This window comes from Melospiza melodia, chromosome 1, assembly GCF_035770615.1.
Source record: "Melospiza melodia melodia isolate bMelMel2 chromosome 1, bMelMel2.pri, whole genome shotgun sequence".
Lineage (NCBI taxonomy): Eukaryota > Metazoa > Chordata > Aves > Passeriformes > Passerellidae > Melospiza > Melospiza melodia.
The window spans coordinates 145,039,762-145,064,617 of record NC_086194.1 but is presented as its reverse complement, the minus strand read 5'-3'; the positions used below and the strand labels follow the sequence as shown (position 1 = coordinate 145,064,617).

General features: G+C 38.9%; 1 protein-coding gene across 2 annotated transcripts in view; it reads left to right on the top strand.

Annotated features, from left to right (window-relative positions):
• Positions 1 to 24,856, top strand: part of ZNF704 (zinc finger protein 704) — an 86,640-nt gene that overhangs the window by 16,762 nt on the left and 45,022 nt on the right. For both annotated transcript variants that reach the window (XM_063170807.1, XM_063170816.1), the window contains exon 2: positions 2,048 to 2,295. In XM_063170807.1, coding sequence (XP_063026877.1) covers positions 2,069 to 2,295 — 227 coding nt within the window. In that variant the 5' untranslated portion in view covers positions 2,048 to 2,068. The remainder of the gene's footprint in view (positions 1 to 2,047; positions 2,296 to 24,856) is intronic.

The window sequence follows — 24,856 nt, the reverse complement described above, 5'->3', positions numbered from 1 at the left end:
TCAGTCAGGCATTGGAGAGTAGGAAATGAGGGAGGCTGTCCCTCCCCATGCTCTCAGCCCACACTAAGGGTTGTGGAGGGTGAGGAGGCAGCTGCTGGTGCTGCCCAGTGCCTGTGGCACCTCTGCCATGCCCAGCAGGGGAGCTGCTCCTGCCCCGCACAGAACTCTCCTCTGCAGCAGGTGGGGTGGAAATCCTGGCCCGGGAGGAAGGGAGCTGTGGTCAGGCAAGAGAAAACCATGCAGCAGTGGAGGGGATGGAAATCAAATCTTATGTAAACCCTTGTTTGGTGTTACATAATTTCTAGGGGAAGGATATTGGATCTTGGGTATTTTCTGGCTTTTTTGTTACTTCAGTGCATTACTTATAAGTCAGTTTTATTGAAAATTGAATGCAACTCAGCATTTCAGTGATTCTCAGGCACTCAGAAAAAGGCTAATTGTAAATCTAAGTTTTTTTTTAAAAAATCATTAAATCAGAATTCAATTTGTGTTGTTTATATGTCTTCTCCTAATTCTGTGTGATCACATGCTGACTGTTTTGTCTTCCAGGCAGATTTTCTTGGTAATGTGTCATCTGTTTGTGTGTGAAGAAGTGTAAAGTGTCTAATTCTTTCTACTGTTTACGTTCATAGAATAATAACTCTTGTTTTGTTCTTGAAGCCCCTCAGTGGAAGCACTAGAAACAATTAAATCATCAGTCCTAAATAGTTATGCATTAATGATGTGATACACTTTACAGAATACAGCAAAATTACTGTGGCAAGTATCTTTCCTGTGAACTTAAAATTGCTTGCACCATTTTTGTAACTGGCAAGGTTTGAAATCTATAGAGATCTCTGGAGAGAGGAATATATTTTACTACATTAATATATACACAAATACATGGATTAATTTTTTGGATGATGAAAAGGAGGAATAAGTTGGAAGAGTTGACATAGGAATTTCAGTTTATTAGTGCTGTTACTATCTGAGGACAATACAGCTTGGATATCTCCAATGTGAAGATCAGCAATAATTTACAAATCTTTTAAAATCCAATTTGCCAGCTCTAGAAGGCACCTGGATTTCTCTGAGCAAGTGCATGTGGTGTGGAAGTACCTCTGCTGGAGGCAGGAGAAGCTTCCACTTTGTTGGGCCATATTTTGCTTGGTTGCTTGTGTTGGTTGGAGGGGTCACCTCACAGATAGGTGTGCCTCTGTGAAACTATGGAAGTGTAGCTGTCCAAGGAATGGATTTCACAGGAAAATCTCGATCCTGTGCTTTGTTTTACTTGCTGGGAAGGTGGAGTGGCTTGGTTCTGATGAGTTTTCAGGGTCTTCCCTGCAACCCTGCAATAGTTTGCTTTATAAACACCAGCACATTGTATTCCAGAGTGGGAGTGTATTTCCTAAGGCACCTGTTTGCTTGGGAAGTCTTTGGTTGTGGGAAGTGGCAGACCAGAAGATCTGGGAAGTGCTGGCAAAGAGACAACCTGGCGTTGCTCCTGCCCTGTGATGGCTCCTCACAGAGATCCTGCTGCCATCACTTGCTCCCCTTTGCCTTCTGGCAGATCAGTTGGATCATACCAAATTATTTTCTGCTCCTGGAAAAACCTTCATTTACAAATACAGCTTTTAAAAAATCCAGTATGTGGCTGTAGGAAGCGCTTTAATTTTTTGGTTATGTTTAATCTGGAAAAATTGTGACTTCTTTTTCCTGCCATTTTAGGAGGAAGACAGCTAGGATTTCTTTTGCATAGCTATGCTGCACAGATGTGTGTGCATTAAAGATATGTTGTTTATAATCTGGTTTCTGACATTCTTATTCAAATACCTTTTTGATTTAACATAAAGAGGTTGATAGCTTTATCAAATGGACAAAAATTGCTTATTTTCCTGACAATAGTCATTTTGGAGAAATCAATGGCAGTTTCAGATTTTATGAAGGACAAAGAAATGGTATTCACTAATTCAAATAATTAATTAGAAGCAAATGCCTGTGGGTAGTGGGTTGTTTCCCATTTTAGGTGAATTAAAGGAAAATTTAATAATTGCTTTCAATTTTTCAGGCAGCCAACATCAAGCGTGAAATGACCTTCCATGCATTTCAACAGGAGGATGTAAAAAGTGACATCAGTCGAAAACTGCCAGACCAACAATTTCTCCTGTTCACCACAAAGGAGGAAGATTTAAAAACAGCAGAGACCAAAAAACTTAACAGAGCTCATGAGCATGAAAAGGAAAACACTCGTTCTGTTTGTCTTCTGGAACAGAAGCGCAAGGTTGTTTCTTCAAATATTGATGTGCCTCCAGCAAGGTGAGTTTGATCTTTTGTTGTGTTTTGTTTTAAGCTTTATTCCATTTTCCTCCCTGCCATTTTTTAATGGGACATGAGATACAAGTTTGGTAAACAGCACTATGAGCTGCTAAGGCTAGTGTTTGTGCCCAGGCAGTCCAAAGTCCATCACAACCTTCCTATTTGAGAGATCTGCCAGGAAATGAAAAACACCAGTAGCTAAAAATGAGAGCATCTGTAGAGTAGGACTTGTTATTGCTTTTGCATTGGTTTTGCTTTTAGAATGTGCTGCAGCTGAGGTACTTGGAGAAAAGAATGAGTCTTAAGAAGAGATTGTTGACTCAGCTTCACCCTGAGAAGTAATCTTCTAAATTAGATACAAAATCATCTTACCTGCTAGCAATTTATTTTTCAAATTTTTTACTGTCATACTTGCAGACACGTTATACTCATTGGGTATTCTGTGTTGCAAGATGACAAGTACTTTTTCTTTTTCTTGTTCATGTTAGCATCAGTCTGTCTGTAAAGATTTCTGCTTAATCTACCTGGTAAATTTACTTGCATGTAATTCAGTAAAAGGCCTTTCAAGTTTATGATGCTACTTAAAAAATTTGTAGTCAAAACAGATGTTTAGTTTTTCAGGTTGTTGGCTTTCTGAAAACCAACATAACTAGCAGGTTCTACCACGTAATCCAGAACAGGATCACTTGATGTATTTCTCTGGCTGTCATAGATGTCACTTGCACTGAGTCCATGAGCATTTTTACAGGATTCCCCCTGTATGTATGTAGTAAAAAGCTATGTATTACAATCTTGAAAATGTTAGGGTACTTATTTGAGATTTTCACTAGTAATCAACCTTGTAATGTCTGAGTGCTCTTCTCATTCATCCTGTGTCTCAAAGCAAATAGGATCACAAGAACATGTAGGTCAGGAGGGACCTCAGGAAGTCACCTAGGCTAGCCTTCTGCTCAAACCATATGTTAGCATTTCCGTTTAACAACTCAGGCTGCTAAGGTACAGGGTTTAAGTGCATTTTTGTGTGACTTCATGGATAATCTACTTGAAGTAGTAGTAGTCAAGCCTCATTTTCTGTAGCTACAAGATCATCCTTCCTTGGAGGGATGGATATTTTTTCCCCAATGAGCTGGTAAAGAGGATGAATAAACATCTTTAATGCCTTCTTAAGGCTAATTGTGACACCAGTTTTGAGCACAGGATACTTAAGATGATAGGAAATAAGTTCACTTTACAAAGGTGTCTTCTAAAGTTGTTCTTTCCATCTGCATGTATTTTGTTAGGGGCATAAAAATTACTGTGTTATGTTGTTGTGTGTTTTCAGACATGCAGGTTGAGCTCCAGCATTAGCAGAATTAAAGACTGAAGTAGGAAAGAAACCTGGAATTTATGTTCAATAGCATAATGAACATTTTGGTCATTCTTAATACATATTTCCAGTCAAGCTCAAGTTTTGCTTTGAGGCTGAGGTGAATTATTGGGCCATTTGTCCACAACTAACAGGAAGAGCACTTAAACCCTTGCTTGGAGATCTTCCTAAATATTTGCTGTTGTAATGAAGGGGAGCACCCAGTCTCTCCTCCTTGGCAGCACAGTTTCATCTCTAAGTCACGTTCTCCAAGAAGACTCCATGCATTTCTTCCCTCTTTCTAGGCCCCTTCCAGTCTTCTGTCTAGGACTGTGCTGAGACAGTTGCATGTTCCTCAGAGGTGAATTCCTTGTTCCTTTGCCTCCTGGCAGGACTCATTGGGTCAACTGTCCTCTCTTCTGATGAGAAAGTCCACCTGCCTTTGCAGATGTGTTATACCCAGTTGTGAAAGGTCATCTTGAATTAATCAGATAATGTTTGCAATTATGTGGGACAAATAAGGGGTTTAATATGGTCTTAATTTCTTATTGCTACATATACCCTCTTTACAAAAAAAACCCCAATATTTAGTTTGTAAAGAGGGCATATGTAGTAATAACTCAAAGTGAAGCTTGTTATTTATTTTGTTTTAAAACCTTAGTGGAACTGAGCGGAACCCATTTCACTTCAAAGATGCCAAAGTGAGAGGTGACATTACATTTTGCAGTATTAAACTAAATCCATTACAATATTTAAGTGATTTTGAGACAAAAGTTTATAAAAGTTTTGGATTCGTTATTAGCAGGGGCATATGAATATGTCCAAAAGAGCTCTGAAGAACTGTTTGCAAAAGAGCTGTTAGGAGATGGATAAATTTACTTCACTTTTTCCACAAAATGAAACAAAAGCCATCCCTTCTCAGCTGTTTTAAGGATCTCAATGAATAAGAATGGAAATCTTTGTGAGGGGCTGTATCTAAAATAACTAACAGTTCAGCAGACCTCCAACATAATGTTTCTTGGAGGCATTCAGCTTCAGGGCTTTCATTATTGCTTTTGGACTCTGACATTTTAGAAATGTTAAAATATCTTAACTGAGTCCTAGTGTTTTGTGTGGCTGGTAGTCAGGTGCATGGAAATTACAGTAAAATAAATATTTCATTGGATGCAGATTTTTTAAGTTCGTTGTTTACATTTTTATTTCGTCTTGTGAAGATACCACAGATGTTTCTCTCTATGTTATGTCCTGTACTGGAAGTGCCTTTTGGATTAAGGCAGGAGGAGAGCATGAGGTTTTCATAATGATTTCTATTTTTGGAATGCAATAAATTAAATGGCAGTTAACAGCATTAATTCTTTCCTTTTTCAGATTTCTTCAGTTGGTCATTTTGAATAAAATTTATCTGAGCTAAATTGTGTTCCTTCTTCTGAAATGCAGATAAGCATAAATGAAACTGTTCAGATTGAGCAAATGGATTATTTGATATAATGAGGAAACTTGAATTCTTTATTTTTCCTTTAGATATTGAGTTTATTGTCAGTTTCATATGCATAAAGAACTGCAATCTTGGAAAAAGTGGTCTGGCTTTGAACTGCAGTTATCTCTGACAACTGAGATGTTATCTGTAGAACAGAGAAAATACACTTTTGGTTTATCTCCAGTTCAAACAGCAGCAGTCAAACACAGCCAGATCCATGGATCTGAGTAGTGAAAGGCCGTTTTGTGAAAAGAGAGTGGTGTCACTGTGGGACTAATCACCTTCTCTGGGGGGCAGAAGCAGGGCCAGGTTTGCCAGTATTTCAGACAGCTGTGTCTGTAAAGGTCAAATGTAATCAGAGAGGATGTTCCCAGTAGACAGAGGTGTGGAAGTTAACAGGACCTTCTTGCTCATTTGTATTTTCTTCAGTTACTTACCATCATGGACACATAGTTCCAAAGCATGTCTAAGAAAGACAGGAAAGAGCCTGGACTGCTGATACAGTGGGTGTGAGGATGTGAGGAGGGACCCAGTGCAGGCCAGGTCCACAGGGAATGGCTTCTGCCTGTTGGAAGAAGGAGGATAGAAGGGTGGGTGGTGGAGAGCAGGAGATGAAGTTTCCTTTTTTTGAGGAAGATGTGAGAATAAATGTCGGAGAATGGTGGTGGTGTTAAGGGCCTTTTAAGACTGAAGTGTTTTGGCCAGTGGTAGCTGTAAACCCTTCAGAACAAAAGTGTAGTAGTGTTGGAGGAGATCCTTTCAGGTGTTCCAGAAGGCACCAGGCACACATCACTTCTACCCCTCTGATGGGTAAGTGCATTTGAATAAATCATGAGATTTTCTTTTATTAGTCTTCTGCTAGATGACCTCAAAATATTGTGAAATTTGTATTGTCTTCTTGATACATCATCCTCATTTTCCCCAGCCCTCCTGTACTCTTGTCTCTGAAGAAAAGAGCAGAAGATAAATTTTCTAACTGCCTAACTTTTTCTACGTAGTTTGTCCTGCTAAAGGACAAGCCTCAGCTAAACATCAGTTGCTTAGACACTTCCTTAGAGTGTTAAAATAGTTATTGTGCAATAAATCCTGTGCTCTTCGGTTTCACTGCTGTTAAGCAGTGACATTTGCCATGACAATAATAGATTGGATTTTGCTATCTTCTGATGATTTTATATTAAAAAAGCTGCTCTATTACTGTGAAATTATTTTTTAGTCCTGTACCTATATTTTATCTACTCATTAGTTTATAATTTAATGGAAAAATATATTAAATAATTGAAATAAAGTAAATTAAATACCTCTAGGAATTCTCTCCAACATTGTCTCTCTAGGTCTTCGTAGAATAGCTACAGAAAGATGGGGGAAAATGAATTTCAGCCATGTTTACTGACCATCATTATAAAGAAATAGTACAGATGGTGATATATTTTCATTCCTAAATTATTTTCTTGCCTGGTATCTCCAGGAACATAGCTCTGGGCAGCCTTCTGATTAGAGTGTGTTGTTGATCTGTAAGGCCTGCTGGGCATGATTGATTATGCACCATGCATTCCAATGGAAACATTTGCATATTTTCATAGCCAAAGCTCTCCAGGAGCCTGACTTCAAGATCAAAAGCAGTATCTGCTTAACTATGATAACCTCACTGGAAGAACTTCCCAATCTGCTTGTAGAGGGAAGATCAAGTTGTGCTTTTCTGTTTATCCAGAGGTGGTGTTTATTCAGAGATTGTCTTCTGTTATTTTTCTCCATCTGTTTTAGACTAGTCCTCAGTTTTCTTAGGGGAACTTCTCTCATGTATCTCTCACAATTTTTGCTGAGGGGATTGATGGGGCATTTTCAGAGGGCATCAACTGTTTGTTGGCTGCTGAGGATTTTCAGCTGAATTGAGTGAAAACAAAAGGCCAAGAAATCAGGCTGTACTTCAGAGTTACTGACTGTAGCTCTGTGAGTTTCTGAGCCTTCTAAATTTCCCTGCTAGCCCAATGGCTTTTCATGGAGGTGTGATATTTTCTCCTCTTTTTTCACAATACTGTAGTTTGAGTGATCCTGGTTCTTAAATTTCATTTTCTATACTCATGCTACTTAGAAACTTTGATTGCAGTTGTTTTTATATAACAAAAACTATTCCCAGCGTCATTCCTGAATTTCAGAGCTTCTGTAAAAAATCTGATAATTGGCAATACCATGCATTTAAAAGTAACTTCTCCAAACATATACACCAGTGAATTACTGAAGTAGTAAATTGTTGCTTTGTTTACTACATTTGTTTAGTTAAATATGCATGCAGCTTGATAGAATTTTACCCAATCAGTCAGTAAATCTTGATTACATTTAATATTGATGGTAGTAGACTGCTTGTCATGGTCTGCTACAAAATGGTGTGGTGCCTTCTAGGATGTTGGAAGGGCATCATCAGGTTATTTGCCTAGGTGTGCATAGTGTTTGTTGCCATGATAGCTGAACCAGCTGCTCATGGTGTTGAGACCAATGACAGCATTCCTGACAGCTTGCAAACTCCTGGAAACTCACCTTTCAAGTGGTGGGATGCATCAAGTCCCAAACATGCTGGGGAGCAGAGCAGGGCTGTCCCATTTGAGGCATGGCTGACCACTGGGAGGGTTCATCTTGCTATAAATAAGCTTGTATTTCCTAGCTGGTGGTATGGCATAATACTCAGGCACTACTACCCCGCTGCCAGAGCACCACAGCAATATGTGGATAGGCTTGTCTCTTAAAAGAGGTGTAGCCTTCCCAGATGAAGAAAAATTTGCTCTGAAATTGTGCATAATGTATCTTTATTCTTCAGTGGGCCTTTTGTCAGTTCCCCCATTTCTCTCCTTTGTGCTGTGCTGTGTGCAGATTTGACACGTGCAAGGTATTTCATACTTGTCTGTGTTACTGATGTCCCCATGACCATCATGTTCAATCAGCTGCAGCTTCTAGAGGAATCAGTTATCTGACCAGTACAATTTATTTTCATCATTTGTCTTGGATATGCTGGATACCCTACCCAGGAGGATTTTGGCAGTGTAATTTTCTTTTTAAAGCACTAATTTTGGGTTAGTTAACATTTCTCTTGAGGTATTTTTTTCCCAGTAATGTTTAAAGCAGAAGGAATATTAATCTCCTGAATAAAGGAATGTGCTCTTGCTGTTCTTTACTTGTAATGTTTCATATTTGATGATGATTCTCACACAACGGGGCATAATGGCAACTATGGCCTGGTTTACCATAATTGGTTCTGTGAGAGCCGGATGTGATTTAACAGGAATAGACCTAACAAGGATACAACTGAAGCTTACTTTTCATTAAAAAGTGACTCTCTCTTTGGTGAGACCTTTTGTAGGACCTGGTCATCATTTCTGAGTTCACTGTTCCCAGGTTTCCATAGAATTAATGTTAGAAGAGGGAACTTTAACACCAGCTGGTGGCTTTGGCCTTCTGGATTTTTGGCCAGTGTTAGTTTCCATTTTTTTTTAACTGTGGACTTACTAGCCAGTGAAAAATACAATGTATGAAAATCTGATGGTTCAATTAAGTGTGGTAAAGCTAAGTTGTTCTACAGCCTGACATTGGCGTCCGTATTATTTTAGGCAGTTATTATCTTCAGATGGAGGCTTTGCTTGAGCATGTGTATATGTATATATACTTATATAAAAAAGTTTCCCATTTCTCTAGGAAATCCTGTATTCAAAGCACTGCTTTGAAAATCTATCTTCATCTGTTGAAGTACACCTACTTCTCCTAAAAATCTTCTTCCACTGGTAGCCAGTACAAAAGGCTGCATAATTTTATCTGTGTGATGGAAGTTGCCAACAGACAGTGATCTCATTATGAAGCAAATTTCAATGAATTCCTCAAAAGTGGCACAGAGGAAAAATGTGTCCCTAATCTGCAGCGGCCGTCAGGAGCTGGTTGGTGAAGAGCTGCATTCAGTCAGCCCTGCTGCTCTCGTGTTAGCCATTGATGTGAATGCACGGCTTGTTCTCAGCTCTTCAGTTCCCTTAAAAAATGGAGTGTAATTTCAAAACACTCCTCAACAGCAGGCAATATTCAATAAGAGTAATTTCTTTGTGGGTTGTGTTAGCTGTGGCACAAAAAAATTCCTCTTGAAATGCCATCTGTGCTGAGAAAAAGAAAAAAGTCAATGAGTAAATGGTTTGTAACTTGTGTATCTGTGACAACCGTGCAAGAATGGGCTACTTTATATATGGTTACACAGATTACACACATCATAGCTATGTTCATAGCTATAATTTTATTTACATGCTGTAAAATTAAAGTATTCTAGTTTCTTTAGTGATATTTGATGTTGTATCACTGAGGTCATCAAAAACGCAATGCCTCTTTCTGAGAGAAGTCATATCACTGACAGTTGTTTGTAAAATATATTTAGAAGTTTTTGTCTTAACTCAATTAGCATCATATGCATGAAAACGGTCATTTTACACATTTTGAAAAAAGGAGATAGAAAGTGTTGCTTTTCTCCATTTATAGTAATATGCTTGCATTGTGTGTATGAGGAGTTATAAATATTTTGTTTATACCCCTAAGAAAACTACACTACAATGAAACTCCTGTGACTCTTATTAACCTGGTGTGTTACTGTATAAGTGGTTTTTGTAGAAGAAAGGATATTTTAAGATGTCTTTTATGAATAACAAATACTCATATTATTATTTATATGCATTTATATGATTATTTATATGCATCAAATACCTGTTTTACCTATTACTACTTCAGTTTTGTGACAATAAGTGTGTTGTCAAAGAGAGCACTTAATCACTTAAAAATATCAGTATCTAGATTATGTGCATCAGTATCTAGATGTGTGTAAATTAGTTTCTTCTAAAGGGCTGTTTTTATTTGAAGCAGAACCCCATCTTCTTGTGGTTTTACTAATCTGCATAGTTAATATAGTCTATAACTCTGTCCTCTCAAATCCCTGATCATTTTGAGAACATGGTGAAACAGAAGTGATGCTAGATACACAGGGCCTGCATGAAGCCTCTACAAATTTTTATCAGCTGTTAGTCTTTCAAAAAAGATGCCCTCTGATCTTGTAACTGAGGCAGCACTGGGTAACATGGTGTGGTATTGCACCACATCTCTGCTGCGTGTGGAAAACCTAGCTCCATACCTGGATACACAGCTGCTCTTTGGAAACTTGCAAAAGTTTAACCTGATCACAGTTTTCTCAAGCCAACAATAAAAAGTAGTTTCTGTTCTTCAAGTATGATAGTCAAGCTCAATACAGAAACAGCTTTGCAATTTTGCATGGGTCTCTATTTTAAATTCTGCTGTAAGAATTCCTACAGGTGATCTGATACTGTGACCTCAGCCCATCTGTGCTTGGTACCCAGTGACCAGAGCAGAGGTAGTAACATCACCAGAGGACTGAGGGAAACTGGGCTTAGAATATGAATTTCTGCTACTAGTTGTCCCAGCAGGGAAGGTTCATCCCAAAGTACTTTGCTTCTTTGCTCTTCCATCAAATGAGTAAAATGAAATTAGATTAGAAATTTTGCTAAAAATGTTTAGCATTCCCAAGAAAATGTATTTTTACAATCTGCAAAAAACCAATGTTTAGAAACATTTGTTTGTTCTCATTTTGGGATAAAACATTCTCTCTTAGAGGCTGCATATGTGATAGCCTCCTTGGGGAACTGAGGGGAAAAGTAAAGAATAAAATTGCCAAAATACAGTAGCAGAATTTCCTTAATTATACATTCTACTAAACTCTGGATATCTGAGTGTTGTCCTTCCTTCTCTCCAGGGGCCTACCAGCTGCCCACAAATGGCTGGACAACTGAGCTGTGTTATCCTCTGGAAACAGTTGTCCTCTGCAGCATCAACACCAGCATACTGCACTGAGGCTGCTGCTCTGTTGACATATGTATTTTTTTATAGTAATGGCAATATTCCAGATGGTAAATGGAGTGAACAGCCAATTGATGCTTTTAGTAAATTATTCTTATATTGTAAGTTGTTGTAACTGCTGCTCCTAATTTGATTTGGTTTGTTACCCAAAACTTAATGTCATGGCTGTTTGTTTGAGGAAGAGCAGAGGGTGATATTTCCACGAGTAGCAGATGTACTGTCATTATCATCAGCTTTATAATGCAGTGGAGAGCATGTGTTTAGGTAATGCTTTCCCCAGGAAAACCTCTGTTAAATACTTTGTAGTCTTAATCTTGTATGTGAGGGACATTTTTCATCCCATCCTGTGTTCCCAAGCTTATGCTCCCTGCTGTGTGTGTTAATTTGGATCATGTCTTTTGTTTTCATTGTGTATGTCCAATTGGTTCCTCCCTTGAAGGGAGGCAGTGACATAAGGTGTTAAAAAAGGCACTTAGTGCTTTCCTATACACACACAGTGCCACATACTGTGCTGTCACCTGATGGCTTGGTGTGAGGAGATTTCTCACTTAGCTGGATGAGGAGGGAGAAGATGATGAAGAGGGTGTGCTGGGCTTGTTTTGAAATTTCTTTGTAATGAAAAGTGTCTGTGAAAGAAAGGTTTGATGTCACTTCCCTATAAGCCTGTGCTGACATTTTAGAAAGGATGCTTTGGCTGCTCTTTCCTTGCTTAACTCCCCACAACTGCATCCTGAAGTCATGGACTGTTCTCAGTGCCCTCTTGAACTAAATGACTTGTTCTTTTCTCTCTAATAGAAAGGCTATTAGTATGGGGAATGTTTATGTTATCTCTTGCTTCTCAGTGTAGCATAACTTATTTTATATAGTGGTGGTTGCTTTTATGGGGTTCACTGGGCCCTTGGCTCCAAGATTACAGATGAATAGTTCTCACACTAAGTGAAGAGTAGCTATTAAATAATATGTTTATGGATGTGTATACACATACACACTTTTGTTTTTGTTAAATTTGGGGTAAGCATTTGTTTGGTGACATACTTGTGTGCTTGTCTCTAGTATCTAGAGAAATGTCTTCCTGATTGTTAATTTTTCAAAATTAATGTTTCTACTTCAAGTACCTGTCTAGAGTACTTTTTGATCACAAGAATAATAACATCTGTAGTAAAGATCTAATCAATGTTGAAAGTCCTTTAAAATATGTCATATAAAAAGGCTTGTGGTTACACTTATTGTATTTTGTGGTATATATTTGATGATGATGTTGACAGAAATCCAGGGTATTATAAAGGAAGATACATTACTCTCTTGCTAATCTCTGAATAAATTATTAGCAGGGGAATGCACAATTTTATTATGTTCTGATCTCAGTAAGAAGCTTGAAGAGAAAATCTGCATTGAATGTATAGGATGGGTCTTGCCAAACTAGATATGTATTGCATATATAATAAATCATTAACATTAAAGCAGTTCAAAACCAAGCTTTTACATCTTGATTTAAGACATAATAAACATGTATTTTAGTGGTCCTACAGATAGAAGCTTTGAATTACATTATGCAACAAATGTTCTTAGTTATCTTTGGTTGGGGTTTTTCCCCCTTGGGATTGTTTTTTGGCAACCTGTTGTGCAGACATCCAAATTGCTCACAGTGTTAATTGAGTTTTCCTGTCATTATTATGGCAGAGGAATATGAGTGACAGCATTTCTGCAGTGAGGAGTTGGATTTGAGAGACATGGAAAAATACAGTTGCTGTGAAAGAAACCATGACAACTCAGTAGATGTCCCACCTACCAGTGCTACCCATCCATCTGTGGCTTGCTTCTGTGGGACAAGGGTGGAGGTCTCAGCAGCTGCTGCCCCTCAGTCGTGGTTGCAGCTAAGCCTCCAGAGCAGTTGGAGATGTTGGCCTCATTTCACCCCCCAAGATGGGCTGCCTGGGTACAGCTGAGGAGATTCTGGCTCCTAGGTAGTTTTTATTCTATATGCCTGATAAAACACAGCCCTTATAACAGGGCTGCAATTCATCACAGTACTTCGGTGCCATTAGTACCTTTGAAAGTACTGTTGACCCTTGTTACTTGCCTCTCAGTGGGCTTAGAAGGATGGCTTGCTTACTTGCTACAAATGCATCAGAAACAGGAAATATGGAAGATAAAATCTTCAGTTGGACTTCAAAACTGAGAACAAGCTGTCCTTCAGTTCATTCCTATATTGGGGGCAAATACTTAGCCATTGTTTCTGCCTTTCTTACCTACTTTTTAAAATTAAAGCTTGTCTGAGCTGAATGTATCCCTTGATATCGTGGGAGTTCAGAAAGCATCTGGCCTAGAGTGCCTCCTGCTTTGTGAGATCTATTCACTGTGCTCTGTAGCCTGCTACCTTTCACTGTGTATTCTCCTCCTCCCACTTGCTCTGCCCAGCTTCCATCCATGCCTATGCTTCTTCCCTAGCAATCCCTTAAGACCACCACTGATTCTTCAAACCTCTCCTCCTTTCCCACCTTTCACTGTGTATTCTCCTCCTTCCTCCTGCTCTGCCCAGATTCCATCCATGGCTATGCTTCTTCTCTAGCAATGCCTTAAGACCACCAGTGATTCTCCAAGCCTCACCTTCTTTGAAATACTTGACATTTTTCATGGTCACTCTTCTAAAGCATTCCTTTCAGTTCCAGTGAGGAAAAAATTTTTCTTCCACTACCAAAGATACACCTCAAATTATCTTATGCTTCTGTGATGTATTCTATAAACCATGTATGGAATATGTTGTATTGTGCTTATTAAGGAATCACATAGTTCCCACATTTTGCACTAACTGTATTTGTGTGCCTGGAAAAATATCCAAGCAACCTTTCCCTGCCCCACCACATTGTGAAGGAAGGCTTCTGAGAGCTGTGCAAGCTCATGGAGAGAAGGAAGTAGCTGGGAGAAAGCAAATCTGGTTAACTACATACCTGAACCCAGTTGTAATTTTTTTGCTACTGTTTTCATGAAATAATGAACATTTAGTATATGATTATACCCAGTTTCTATTTGGGAGAGAGCAGTGAACAACAGACAAAAGTTCAAAGTCTGCTTTGGTTGGTGGGAAGTATCTTCATGTCTGTGAGCTAGCCAAAACTAACAGATTTTAATAAGCAAGGGCAGATGTGTATACATGCTAGGATATGTTTTTACACAACATTAAATCACCAACAGGATAATTAAAATTTGCTGCGTAACGCCTGTGGTGAGGCCACAAACAACCTGCACATTACTTTCTTTATGTAAGCAGTGAGCGACAAATTGTTTCCTATTTCTATAAACAGTACAACCTAAAGAAAGCACTTGACTTTGAAGAAGCTTATCTTTCTAACTACAAACAAACACAGCAAATATAAAAAAACCAACAAACTAAAAAATTCCAAACACAAAATCCCAAACCAAGCCCCACAAGCCAAGTGAAGGATAGGCAGCCAAAAGCCTGGAGAGCAACCATTATGAACACATGGCTAATTTCCTCTGTTCCTAAACCAGTCTTGTCAGTATATATTGCTAAGTCTAATGAGTTGGGTTTGTTCACACTATACTTGAGACTAAACACACACAGTTATCTCTAGACAATGACAGGAGCCTGCCAGTCTGCCAGTTCTGCACAAATGTGAGTGGGTATCTGTTACGGAAATTATGTTTCATGGGCTTAAGGGTACCTTGCTTCCTCCCAGCACACAAAACTAGGCCCTTTGTGGACTATTGGGAAGTGTTGTTCATTGTAACTCAGGGAGGGCAGCTACCTGTGGAATGTGGGCAGGAGATGGGAGTGAGCAGTGCCACGATGTGCAGGAAGTGGGCTGCTCTTGCTCTGCTGAAGCAAAGGGACTCTGCTGCTGTGCAGCCTCCCTGGTTGATTTCAGTGAAAGCAAGGTGTGACCATCATCTGCAGTATGCAGCTTGCAGAGAAAGGTTATGGATAAAAGACTTTACAGAAATCTAGGTGGTAATTGATAAAGATTTCCCTTGAAACATATCCATGTGTATGTGCATAGAGTAAACTCTTTATACTAGAGTTTATCTTGATGGCAAAATGGATATTCTGTCGTTGCTGCAGAGCCTTGCCTTGTTGATACAGAGAATTGATGTTGTTTTAATGGAAAATATTTGAACAGATTTTAACAGCCTTAAACTCATACCAAGTTCTGTTTAAAAAATATGCCCAAACTCTATTGCTTAGGATATGCATGGCTGCATATTTTATTTCTGGTATATTGCCATATTTCCTGTATCATCAGCTATGCCAAATAATTGCTCACTTACTAAACTGGTAGCTTAAATACTGTTGCCTCAGAGATGTGTTTAGAAGATATGATAGATACTGGCATAATATGATTTATAGCTCTGGAATAGAATAGGTTAAAAATCCTCCATGAGGCATATAGATCATGCAAGATAAGTAGTATTTACCCCTTTTGATAACTGTTTGTCTAATCTCTTCTTCAAAGTCTGTACCTGTTGGCAGGTCATCATTTGGAAGGGCAGTCAGTTCCAGGATTTAAGTATTTTTTTCTGCTGTAATTTTTTCCAATTACAGCTAAAACCTTCCTTGCTTTTGCATGCATTGCCTCTTCCCCATGCCCCAGTGGGCATGGAAACAATATAACCTTCTTTATTTATTTATTTTCTCTGCCATTGTTTCACATATTGGAAGTGACGCCATATATCCAATTACTGTTTAATATAGATTGCATGAATAAGGTTGAAAATAAGCATCCCATGGGTGATCATCCCATTTCATTGTGCCATACATGTTCAGGCTCTGGCCTTCTGCCAAGGGCAAGGGATTGAAGCACCCTCTGGGAAGCTGGGGTTCAGATTTGGAATGGGTTGGGATGAGGATGAGACTGACATCAATCAGCACAGACACACAGTGGCAGAAACCCTTGAGCACAAGCAGGAACCAAAGATGCCTGTGGTTTCTGTGTTGCTCATGAGGAATTTTGTTGGTCATGCCTTTTAAGCATCTGTATTTTCTGTGATTTTATTATTTTTGCCCCTGTGCCTCTTTTCTCCAGTTTTAATCGAGTAGGTAAAATAGTGGTGGAGAGGATTAGAGGAGCTCCAGCGCTGTTTCAGTACCTGTGTGAGGTTAGTGAGTAGAATGACCAGGTATTTTAGTGTGCTGATACAAGTAACCTGTTCTGAAAACTGAATGCAGCCCTTGTTTTTCCACATTGATGCCTTGTATGGGCACAGCTTGGACCTGACCCAATCTGCTGTAGTTCATGTATGGTTGGAAGCCAAGAAAAGCACTTCTGTCCACCAAAGAATGGCACAAGAACTAGTTTAGAGAAGACATATTTGTTGTTCACTTGCAAAGCAGTAGTCTTATCACCACTGCTAGCTCTGCAATTTTAACTGAGTAGTCTCTTTTTTATAATGCCTAGTATGCTTCAGCTGTGCTTTCTGCCCCCACCTCTTGCTTCTGTGGCCCCCAAAATGTATGTAGGCTCCCAACAGCAGAGTGCTGCTGGAGTGAGGGAGGCTTGCTTTGAGGATTCAGTGCTTTGAGCACAGTTTGTTTACAGCAGGTATAAAGCAGAAGCATTATTTTACACTCTGGAGGAACAGGGAAGTTGGCAGCCATCCATCTGTGCAGCTTTGAAATGTGATTACTATTTGTGTGAATAGTGATGCACTAGATAGATTTTGACAAACTCCAGATTGCAAACAGCGTTGATGAAGCACACGTTTCTGTAAGTGTGTATATGTGTGTATAGAATAGATCAATCTATATGCATACCTGTAAAGCCTTGTGAGTACGAATTCAAAAAGTCTCTAGTCTAGTTTAGATGAGTCTCAAATGTCACTTCTATTCTCCCTTCCCCTCATCCAAAAATATTTGATCGTCTTCTGTGGGAATTGCATTGAAGTTAGACCTGGGAATGGTTGAGCAGATGACCCAGTGTTAAAAGTGAAGGACCATTACCCAGGTATTTTCAAGTGCATCATGCAGTTGAAACTCATGTCCTCCAGGAATTAAGTGCTCTGAGAATGGCTGCTTTACTAACTCCATTTGCTGCAAATCGCTGCCCATTTATTTTCCCTTGTCCATGTCTGCACAGAGTTATGTACTGCAGCACAGCTAATTAATGTGTGTGTAATTTAGGAGAGATGATTTTTTGCTTTTTAAGTGAACTTCAGGCATGCACAGAGAAATGACTGTTTTAGGGGAGAAGGTCTGCTTCAGTGTGTATAGGGTAGCAATTGTGCTGACAGTAAAAGTAATAGCTCTTTGTACAGCATTTTTATGATTCAGTGCTATACAGACACTAACATGCTCTAAACTGGGAACACTAAGCAAAACCACTTTAAAGATGTCCAAGAAGCAATACAGCAGGAGGAAGTGGCTGCCCAGCAAGGCAGGGGCTGTACTAGGATTAGAAGTGGAGACTTCCTGACGGCCAGCCCTGCTCTCCTCCTTCTTTTAATTTCCAACAGCCAGCTTCTCTTTCCGACTTTTATGCCCCATTCACACTTCCCATCTAAAGTCCATTGTTCAAAATTCTGCCTCAAATTTGACTTGAAAAATAGGGAAAAACTTCTGATCCAAACACAAAGCAAAATACCTTCTGCTCCATATGAGGACTTACATACTTAAAATCTGTGCCATTCCTGCCTTTATGCCAAATGACCTTGGAAAAGTCCTTGGTTTCTCTTATGTATTAAATTACTTTTTATTTTCTTGTGTTTGGATTCAAATGGTGGTCAAAAGCATTTGAATTGAAAGTATTCTGAAAATTGTATTTATTTAAAACCTTTTATTTTTGGGTATTTACACAAATCATGTGAAGTGTGGTTTTAAAGCAACTGAGCCTCCAGACTTGCAGTTGTCCCAGGCATTTTGTGGTGAGACTTGTAAATGAGTTTATCAAACTGAATCTCCACTTTCTGAAAATGATGGGCTAAGTGAACTGTCTAGGTTGACACAAGGGTGTTGCTAGCCTTGGCAGTACATTCTGACTCTCTGTCCTGCTGCACCATTGCAATTTTAGGTTATTGCCGTCTTTCTGATCAGTCCAGACAAGGTGTTAAATAGCAAATTTTAACAGTGGTCTGGCAATGAAGAACTTAGATGTTTATGTTTTTATCTGGTTTAATGCCCATTTTGCAGTCATATTGGTCTTCAAACAGAAGAGTCTGATTCATAGCAGTTGAGATTTAAAAGCAGAATAAAAGCATCATTCACTCTTTCATTGTAGCTTACTTTATGAAGAGCTTAGCATGTGTGACACCAACCCTTGCACCTTACCCAAATATAAAAGTAAATAGAGTGTACATTTTTGGGAAGGAAATACATGTTCATGTGTTTGATATTCTCCACAGCTCAAGCCACAGGAATGAGCTGGATGATTCCTCTGCCTCTATGAGATGGGGGGGTTCCAAGCCTGTGTACTGTTCTCTACAATTATGCACTTATCAACCTAAGCTACATGAAGAATTACTAGAAGTGGGAAAGTTAAAAAGGAGTGCAGAGCGTGTGTGCATATTTTAAAAGTATATATTTATATATACTTCCTATATAAGTAAACAGTACTACAGAAGAATACATGTCAGTCACAGTGGTAGAAGTGGCTCTGTTACAGCATCAGTGCTTGCTACACTGTGTGTTGCTGGTCTCTTGCAGTGCTTTGCTTTTGTTCAGCAAGACTCTCCAAATTAAGCATCCCATCATGTGGATTGACTAGCATGAAAATGCTTAAAAGACTCTAATCTCATTAGATAAACTCATCATTTTTAGTCCACATAATGGAAGCTTCTGAGACAAAGAAAACAAAATTGTGTTTGAAATATAACTGTCTGCTCTTAAACAAAAAAAACCACCAGGGATAAATCAGCTGAAGAGAATGTGGTAAATGACTGATGTGATGCTCTGAAGTAGTGTATTAGTGTCCTGCAGTTGTTTATCTAGCAGCACATATTATATTAAGTTTGGAGTAATGGTGATCCCCCAAACAGAGTATTGCCTTATCTTATTGAAACTGGAAAAGCTGCATTTAACCAATATGAACGTTCTCTTACAGCTGTTATGGACATGCAGGGCTTAGAAGAGCAAAGAAAGCTTTCTCCTGATGATGGTGGTGCTATTTAACTGGAGAGTAAGCATATTTAGAACCAACAGTAACTTGATTGTGTTTTACATGGCGTAGAGCTGTGCTTTGATCAACTGGTGATTTTCCTGTTTAACCAGGCCAGCACAAGAATTGAGCTGATTTTCTCTTTGCTCTTTTATTAGTAATATTTAATAGTGCTTCACTAGCACATTGAAGAGAAACTGTATAGGCAGAAAAATGAAATGTCTAGTGAGAAGGTGCAATTTTGTCTTTTCTGATGTTCTCTGAAATCCTGCACTAGCCAGGGATCCCTTCTGAACTGCCCATTGGCATTTCAGCACCTCTGCTGGAGCTTCCATGTCTCTTGGAGCTTTGTCCTGCAGATTGTATGTTTTGTTTCCTGGGGATCTGTTCATTCCCATTTTCACATCCCTAGTTCACTGGAACCTACACTGGGGTGAAAATTCTGTTCTCAGCCATGATTTTACTTCCACTTACACATAGCCCTTTCTCTGCTCATTATCCTTCTTTGTTGTCCACTTCTGTTTACATCTAACCATCATAGCTCTTGAAGTCTTTCTGGTTATTTCATCCAAAAATCCTTTTCTTGCATATTCTGTATATATTTCTCTTGTACCCAGCTGTGTGTTTTCCATGGCTTGCACAACCAGATCTTTCCAGAGATCTTTAGATATTCCTTGAAGTGCCACTTCTGCCTGGTGTTACACCACAGCTTTCCCTCTTCTGGTTTTGGGCATGCCTCTTTTTTGCAGCTGGCATTGATGCACCTGCCCATCTTGCATCTTATGGATTAGATTCCTGCCTGTGAGAAACTGGCAGCAGTCTGAGCTTGTGTTATACAGATCAAAGAAATGTAAATTAACACATCCCATTATTAAAAAAGCCACATAAGCAAGTTTTGCATGCAATTATGGTACTTCTGTAAGGTTTTTTTAAACCATCCTTTAAACCACTGCAAGTTGCATTTGCCTGTACACAGTCCTCAGAAAAGATGTCTTATATTCCACAGATTTTCAGAATAACTTCTACAGAATTAGATTATTTTTAAAAGATTAATAACAAGTAATGAAAGTGCACCTATCATTTTGACTGTCCAAGTCAGCGTCATTCTGTATCTCCTTTGAAAACCACAGAAATAAAAAGTCTTCTATGTCAACAGAATTTTTCCATATTGTAATTCTTCATGTATATATTTTCTGCTTGAAGAGACTTATCAAGCACTAAGGGCTAAAACTTTTTGCCATTAGTCACTAGATTGCATTAAACACTTGCTTTATGCAGATGGAAACAAAATGTGGAAGAGCTTAGGTTAAATGTTTTTTTTTCTGAATTACAAATCTAAAATTTCTTTTTTTAAGAAGAGGCATTACTGGCACATTTTGTTACCATCTTCTGGGGCAGAGTGATAGCACAGAGAGATCAAACAATCTGTTGTTTCATCTAAACTTTCTAAAGTTTCTCGTTAGGCTTTGTCCAGGTTCCAAATATCCACATGGGAGCTGGGGGCAGGGGGGAAGCTTGGAGAAGGGGGACGTACAGGCTGTTTGACATTATGAGTAAATATGGAAGGATAAGTATGTTTCCTCAAACTGAGGTAGAATGAAGCTACAGAATTTGGATTTGGGGGCTAATTGCCAAAGACTTTGATGCTAACGTGGGAGATTTCCAATTCTTCATAATACAGAGTCTGTTTACAATATTCAAAATCTACACTTGGATCAGACGGGATGTTTTGGCTTTTTTTCCTCTGCTGAAATCTCATTTTCTGAAATCTTGAGCATATCAATGTGCAGCTGTTTACATAGAAATGCTAGGCAGGATTCTCTGGAATAGAGATGGCAGGAGGATCCTAAGCATTTGTGCAGGCACTGGTTTATGGCATCCTGTGTTTGTACATGTCCCAAAGTCTATAGCTAAAGTATGGGTTCATTAATGCATTTATTATTTTCTGGGTGTATGCATTTTGGGTTTCTTAATCTCATATCTGAAAATATAATTGGGATTTGTATTTGTTTGGAATTAGAAGGTGTCCTGCTTGTTAATGGAAGAATTAGTTCAGTTTATTGAACCTCTTCGGTTTTGTTTTTCTATTGGTATCTGAAAAAGGTCCTAGTCCAGAATGACACCATTGTATTCAACACTGAAAATGCTATGCAAAGTTGTAGTGCTGAAGTTCTCTAAGCTAAAGAAGTCCTCTAACCTTAGAGTTGGACCTTTTTACTCCTCTGCTTTCACACCAGGCAGGTTGTGTCAAGCTGTAATGGTCCTTTGCTCCTCTGCAACTCCTCTCCAACCCTCCTCTAACCAATTCCCTCTGTTTATTCAAGTGCTTCTCAAGCATTTCTATCACTTTGGAAATATCCCAGTTGTGTTCCCCAGGGAGCAGCCATGATTCCTGCATGGCTGGGAGACCTCTTATGTTGTGGCCCATTTTTTATCTTGGCTTAGGCCACGTGGTAATGACTTCTGGGTGCATCCTGCTGCCTTGCATCCTTCATCACTGTCAAGTGTGCTGCTTCTGCAGTTTGTCTGTAGTTGATTTCTTCTCATTTTCTGTTTTTCCTGTGTATTTAAGAAACTATACTCTTTTCCTTCTGAGACCTGTTTCAATTCACCTTTGTATTGCTGCCTGCAAAGCTCTTCAGACATCAGTGAGAATCACTGTGTGCCTGGTTTCTTTCCTCACACTATGGATATTAGGGAACATAGTTCAACAGACAACATGAGGCACAGAAAATCCAGGAGTTTGGAAGTATAATTAGCAAACCTGTAAATCTCCTGCAGCCACATTTTGTCATTCTCACAGGAAGCAGGAACTTGGTTTTGGTCTGGACTAAAAGGTGATACTGCTTGTTAAAACTAAATTACATAGCTTAGGGTATGTTGACTTCAGTTGTTACAAGGATTTTTATAAAGGGAAAAAAAAGTGAGATTTCAAAATTGCAGAAAGCATACTTTTTATGTGTTTTCTGAGGAATACGTGGTGATAAGGTTTAAAAATTTCCCTAGATTATATTCCTCCCCCATTCTATTCTCATATGGGAGTTTATATAGTATCTCCTTGGTGAGAAGAAAGAAACCTGATCTTGGCATGGGCTGTGTACCGGACCAGTGGATGCCATGAGACTGAGAGGTGTTCCCAATATAGTTTCATGGAGTGGTATGCTGGCTTCATCAGACAGCTGAGCTGGGCTTTCTACTGCAATCAGTAATTTTATAAACTTCTCCAGTAAATAATAACTTTAATTATTGAAGAGTATGAAATAGACCTAAATGAGCTTGTTAATATTAATGCTTACTAAACTTTCTGAAGTTACTAAGCTTGTTATGGAGCTTGGCTAACATATTCATAAAAGTAAACAAATGGAGCTGGCCCTTCTGTTCATGGACAAATAGGAAAACACCTTGGATTGCTGCAGGTTTGTATCAGAATTGTTCCTGGACCATTTTTTTCCCATGCATTATTTTTATGGGCTTTTTATTAGCTGTTCAGTTTATCTGTTACCCACTATTAATAGTGGGTTATTCATCTGTGTTGCATATTTTTATATCTGTGCCTTAAGTGTCTGACAACTAATTGAAACAGGGTTAGAGAAATGAGAGATTCCAGCAGCATGGCTGTATGAACATTTTCTTGTACAAATACATCTTGAGACCTAGTTTTGAGAGTGCTTTTGTGATCCAAAGGTCATCTAATTGCATGCTCTATAAGAAAGCTAGTAGAAGCAGTACTCTGTGAGGTACTTGTAGATCTTATTCAAAGGTATGTCTCTAATGTTTTAAAAGTGTTTTTTCAGCTGGACTGATAAATACGCAGTTTCATTCCTTTCTAAATAGAAAGATGTATCTTTCTTGTCTCTGCTGGACCTGTGACAGATATAAGAGAACAAACCCCAGGATTTTAATGCAGGTGCTCCAGCTTCTGTTCCTTCTCCCTACTTGTATCACTTTAATGATCTTTCGGGGGAAAAAAGCCACGTGAAAAAGCGGGAGAAATGCTGTGCGGGAGGAGGGGACAGGGAGCAGTGCGAGTGCACCCGCGGCTTGCCAGCATGATGTCATTCTCATTTGCACTGCTCGGGGATGAGCTCATCGGGGAGGGGCCTCGCCGATTTACAGCTGTGCCAATTCATCTCTGCTTTGATTAACATTCTCCAGGCCCCCTCCTTGAACTGAACAGCAGGCACTGCATTATGAATTATTTAAAGACCTAGGAGAGCTTCTACTAAATAAAAACAAGCATCAGTGCAAAACAAAAGAGTGAACTCTCTATTTGCTTCCACAATGTTGTTAGAGAATGGCATGTCTGCCGTTCCCAAAAGGATAAGCAGGTTGTTTTTTTCTCCCCCCATTCCTTCTACTTAACATTTTTGCACGACTAGTTTTCAGCAGCAATCTGAGTTACCTTTTTGTGGAAGGTGGGTGGGTATGTAGACCTAGTGTGTGTGTGTAGATAACGTTTTTTGTTCAGATGCAGTATAGCTCTGGCAAAGCTGTATTATTCCCCTCAATAACTGGGTTTTAATTTCTAATAGGAGTTTAAATCTAAAACTTGAGCTGTTAGAAAAGAACAAGCATGTTCTATTTCTAGAGTCCATGTTAAGACTAATTATTTATTTAACTTTTTTTTTTTTAATAACCCACAAGAAGGTACATGAGAACTAAATAGATTTGCCTTTCACTACTTTAAGGAACTTGGTGGTGTTTAATATAAGATAGAGTAAGCTTTTCTGTACAGAAATTTAAAAAAAATAAATATTCTAAATCCTAAAATGTCTTACAGTCCAGTCTGGGTGTTCATCAGAAACCATGTCATTTTGCAGATGGGTCAGAACAGCTAATTGAAAATCAGTTAAAGTACCTGGGAACTGCATCAGCTGTACTCTGCCTCCTGCCTGGCTGCAGGCTAGAGGTGTTACTGCATTTGCCTACTTAGAGTCAGTGAAGTTCTCAGAAATGCATTTCAACAGATATTTTTAAAGATTAGGATGTTAGATTTAGATGTCATTTTCAAAGGGTGAATTGTGCCTAGCATCTGAAAATGCTTCAGGACACCTCTAAGAAGTAAGATAAATCTTTGTTTTCTTCTTGGTACCTTGTACCTTCTCCCTTAATGCAACACCTGCCTTCTGAGTTGAGGATGGGGTGAACTGCTGTACTTCTAATTCTAATTATTGCTGCTGTCTGTAACAGCTTTACAGGATTATTCATTCCTGATGTGCTTTAGCCACTTCTTGTAGATGCATCTGTCTTGGTAGCTGTAGAACAGTAAGCAATGCAAATACACAGAAATATGAAATAAAATAGAGGTAAGCAGTGGTGTGTGCTCTAAAAGCACCGTCCCCTTTTCCAATTTGTATTCAGATTCTGAGGAGAGACTGAATATCCTGGAAGTGAAGAAAAAAGTGAATTATTTGCTGGGCAATAATACTCAAACTTGGAGAAAATAACTCAGTCCAAAGGCCAAGCTTGTTTATCAGTCCGTTCACCAAAAAGTGGCCCAGTAAGAAAATAATTGTTTTCTAAAAATTACTGCAGCCTGTTAGAGCATGACAATTATTCACTGGCTGTCCTCTGAAGGGAAAATAATTTTTTTTTGTACACAAAACAGGTATTTTTACCTTCAGGTAGGTTTTTAAAAGAATTCTGCTACTGAAGTTGTGGAAGGACTTGGTGTAATTCTTGTAGACTCTATAACTTGAACAGATGAAGATGCAGGATACAGTTCAACTTCATGAAAATGTTCTAGAAGCA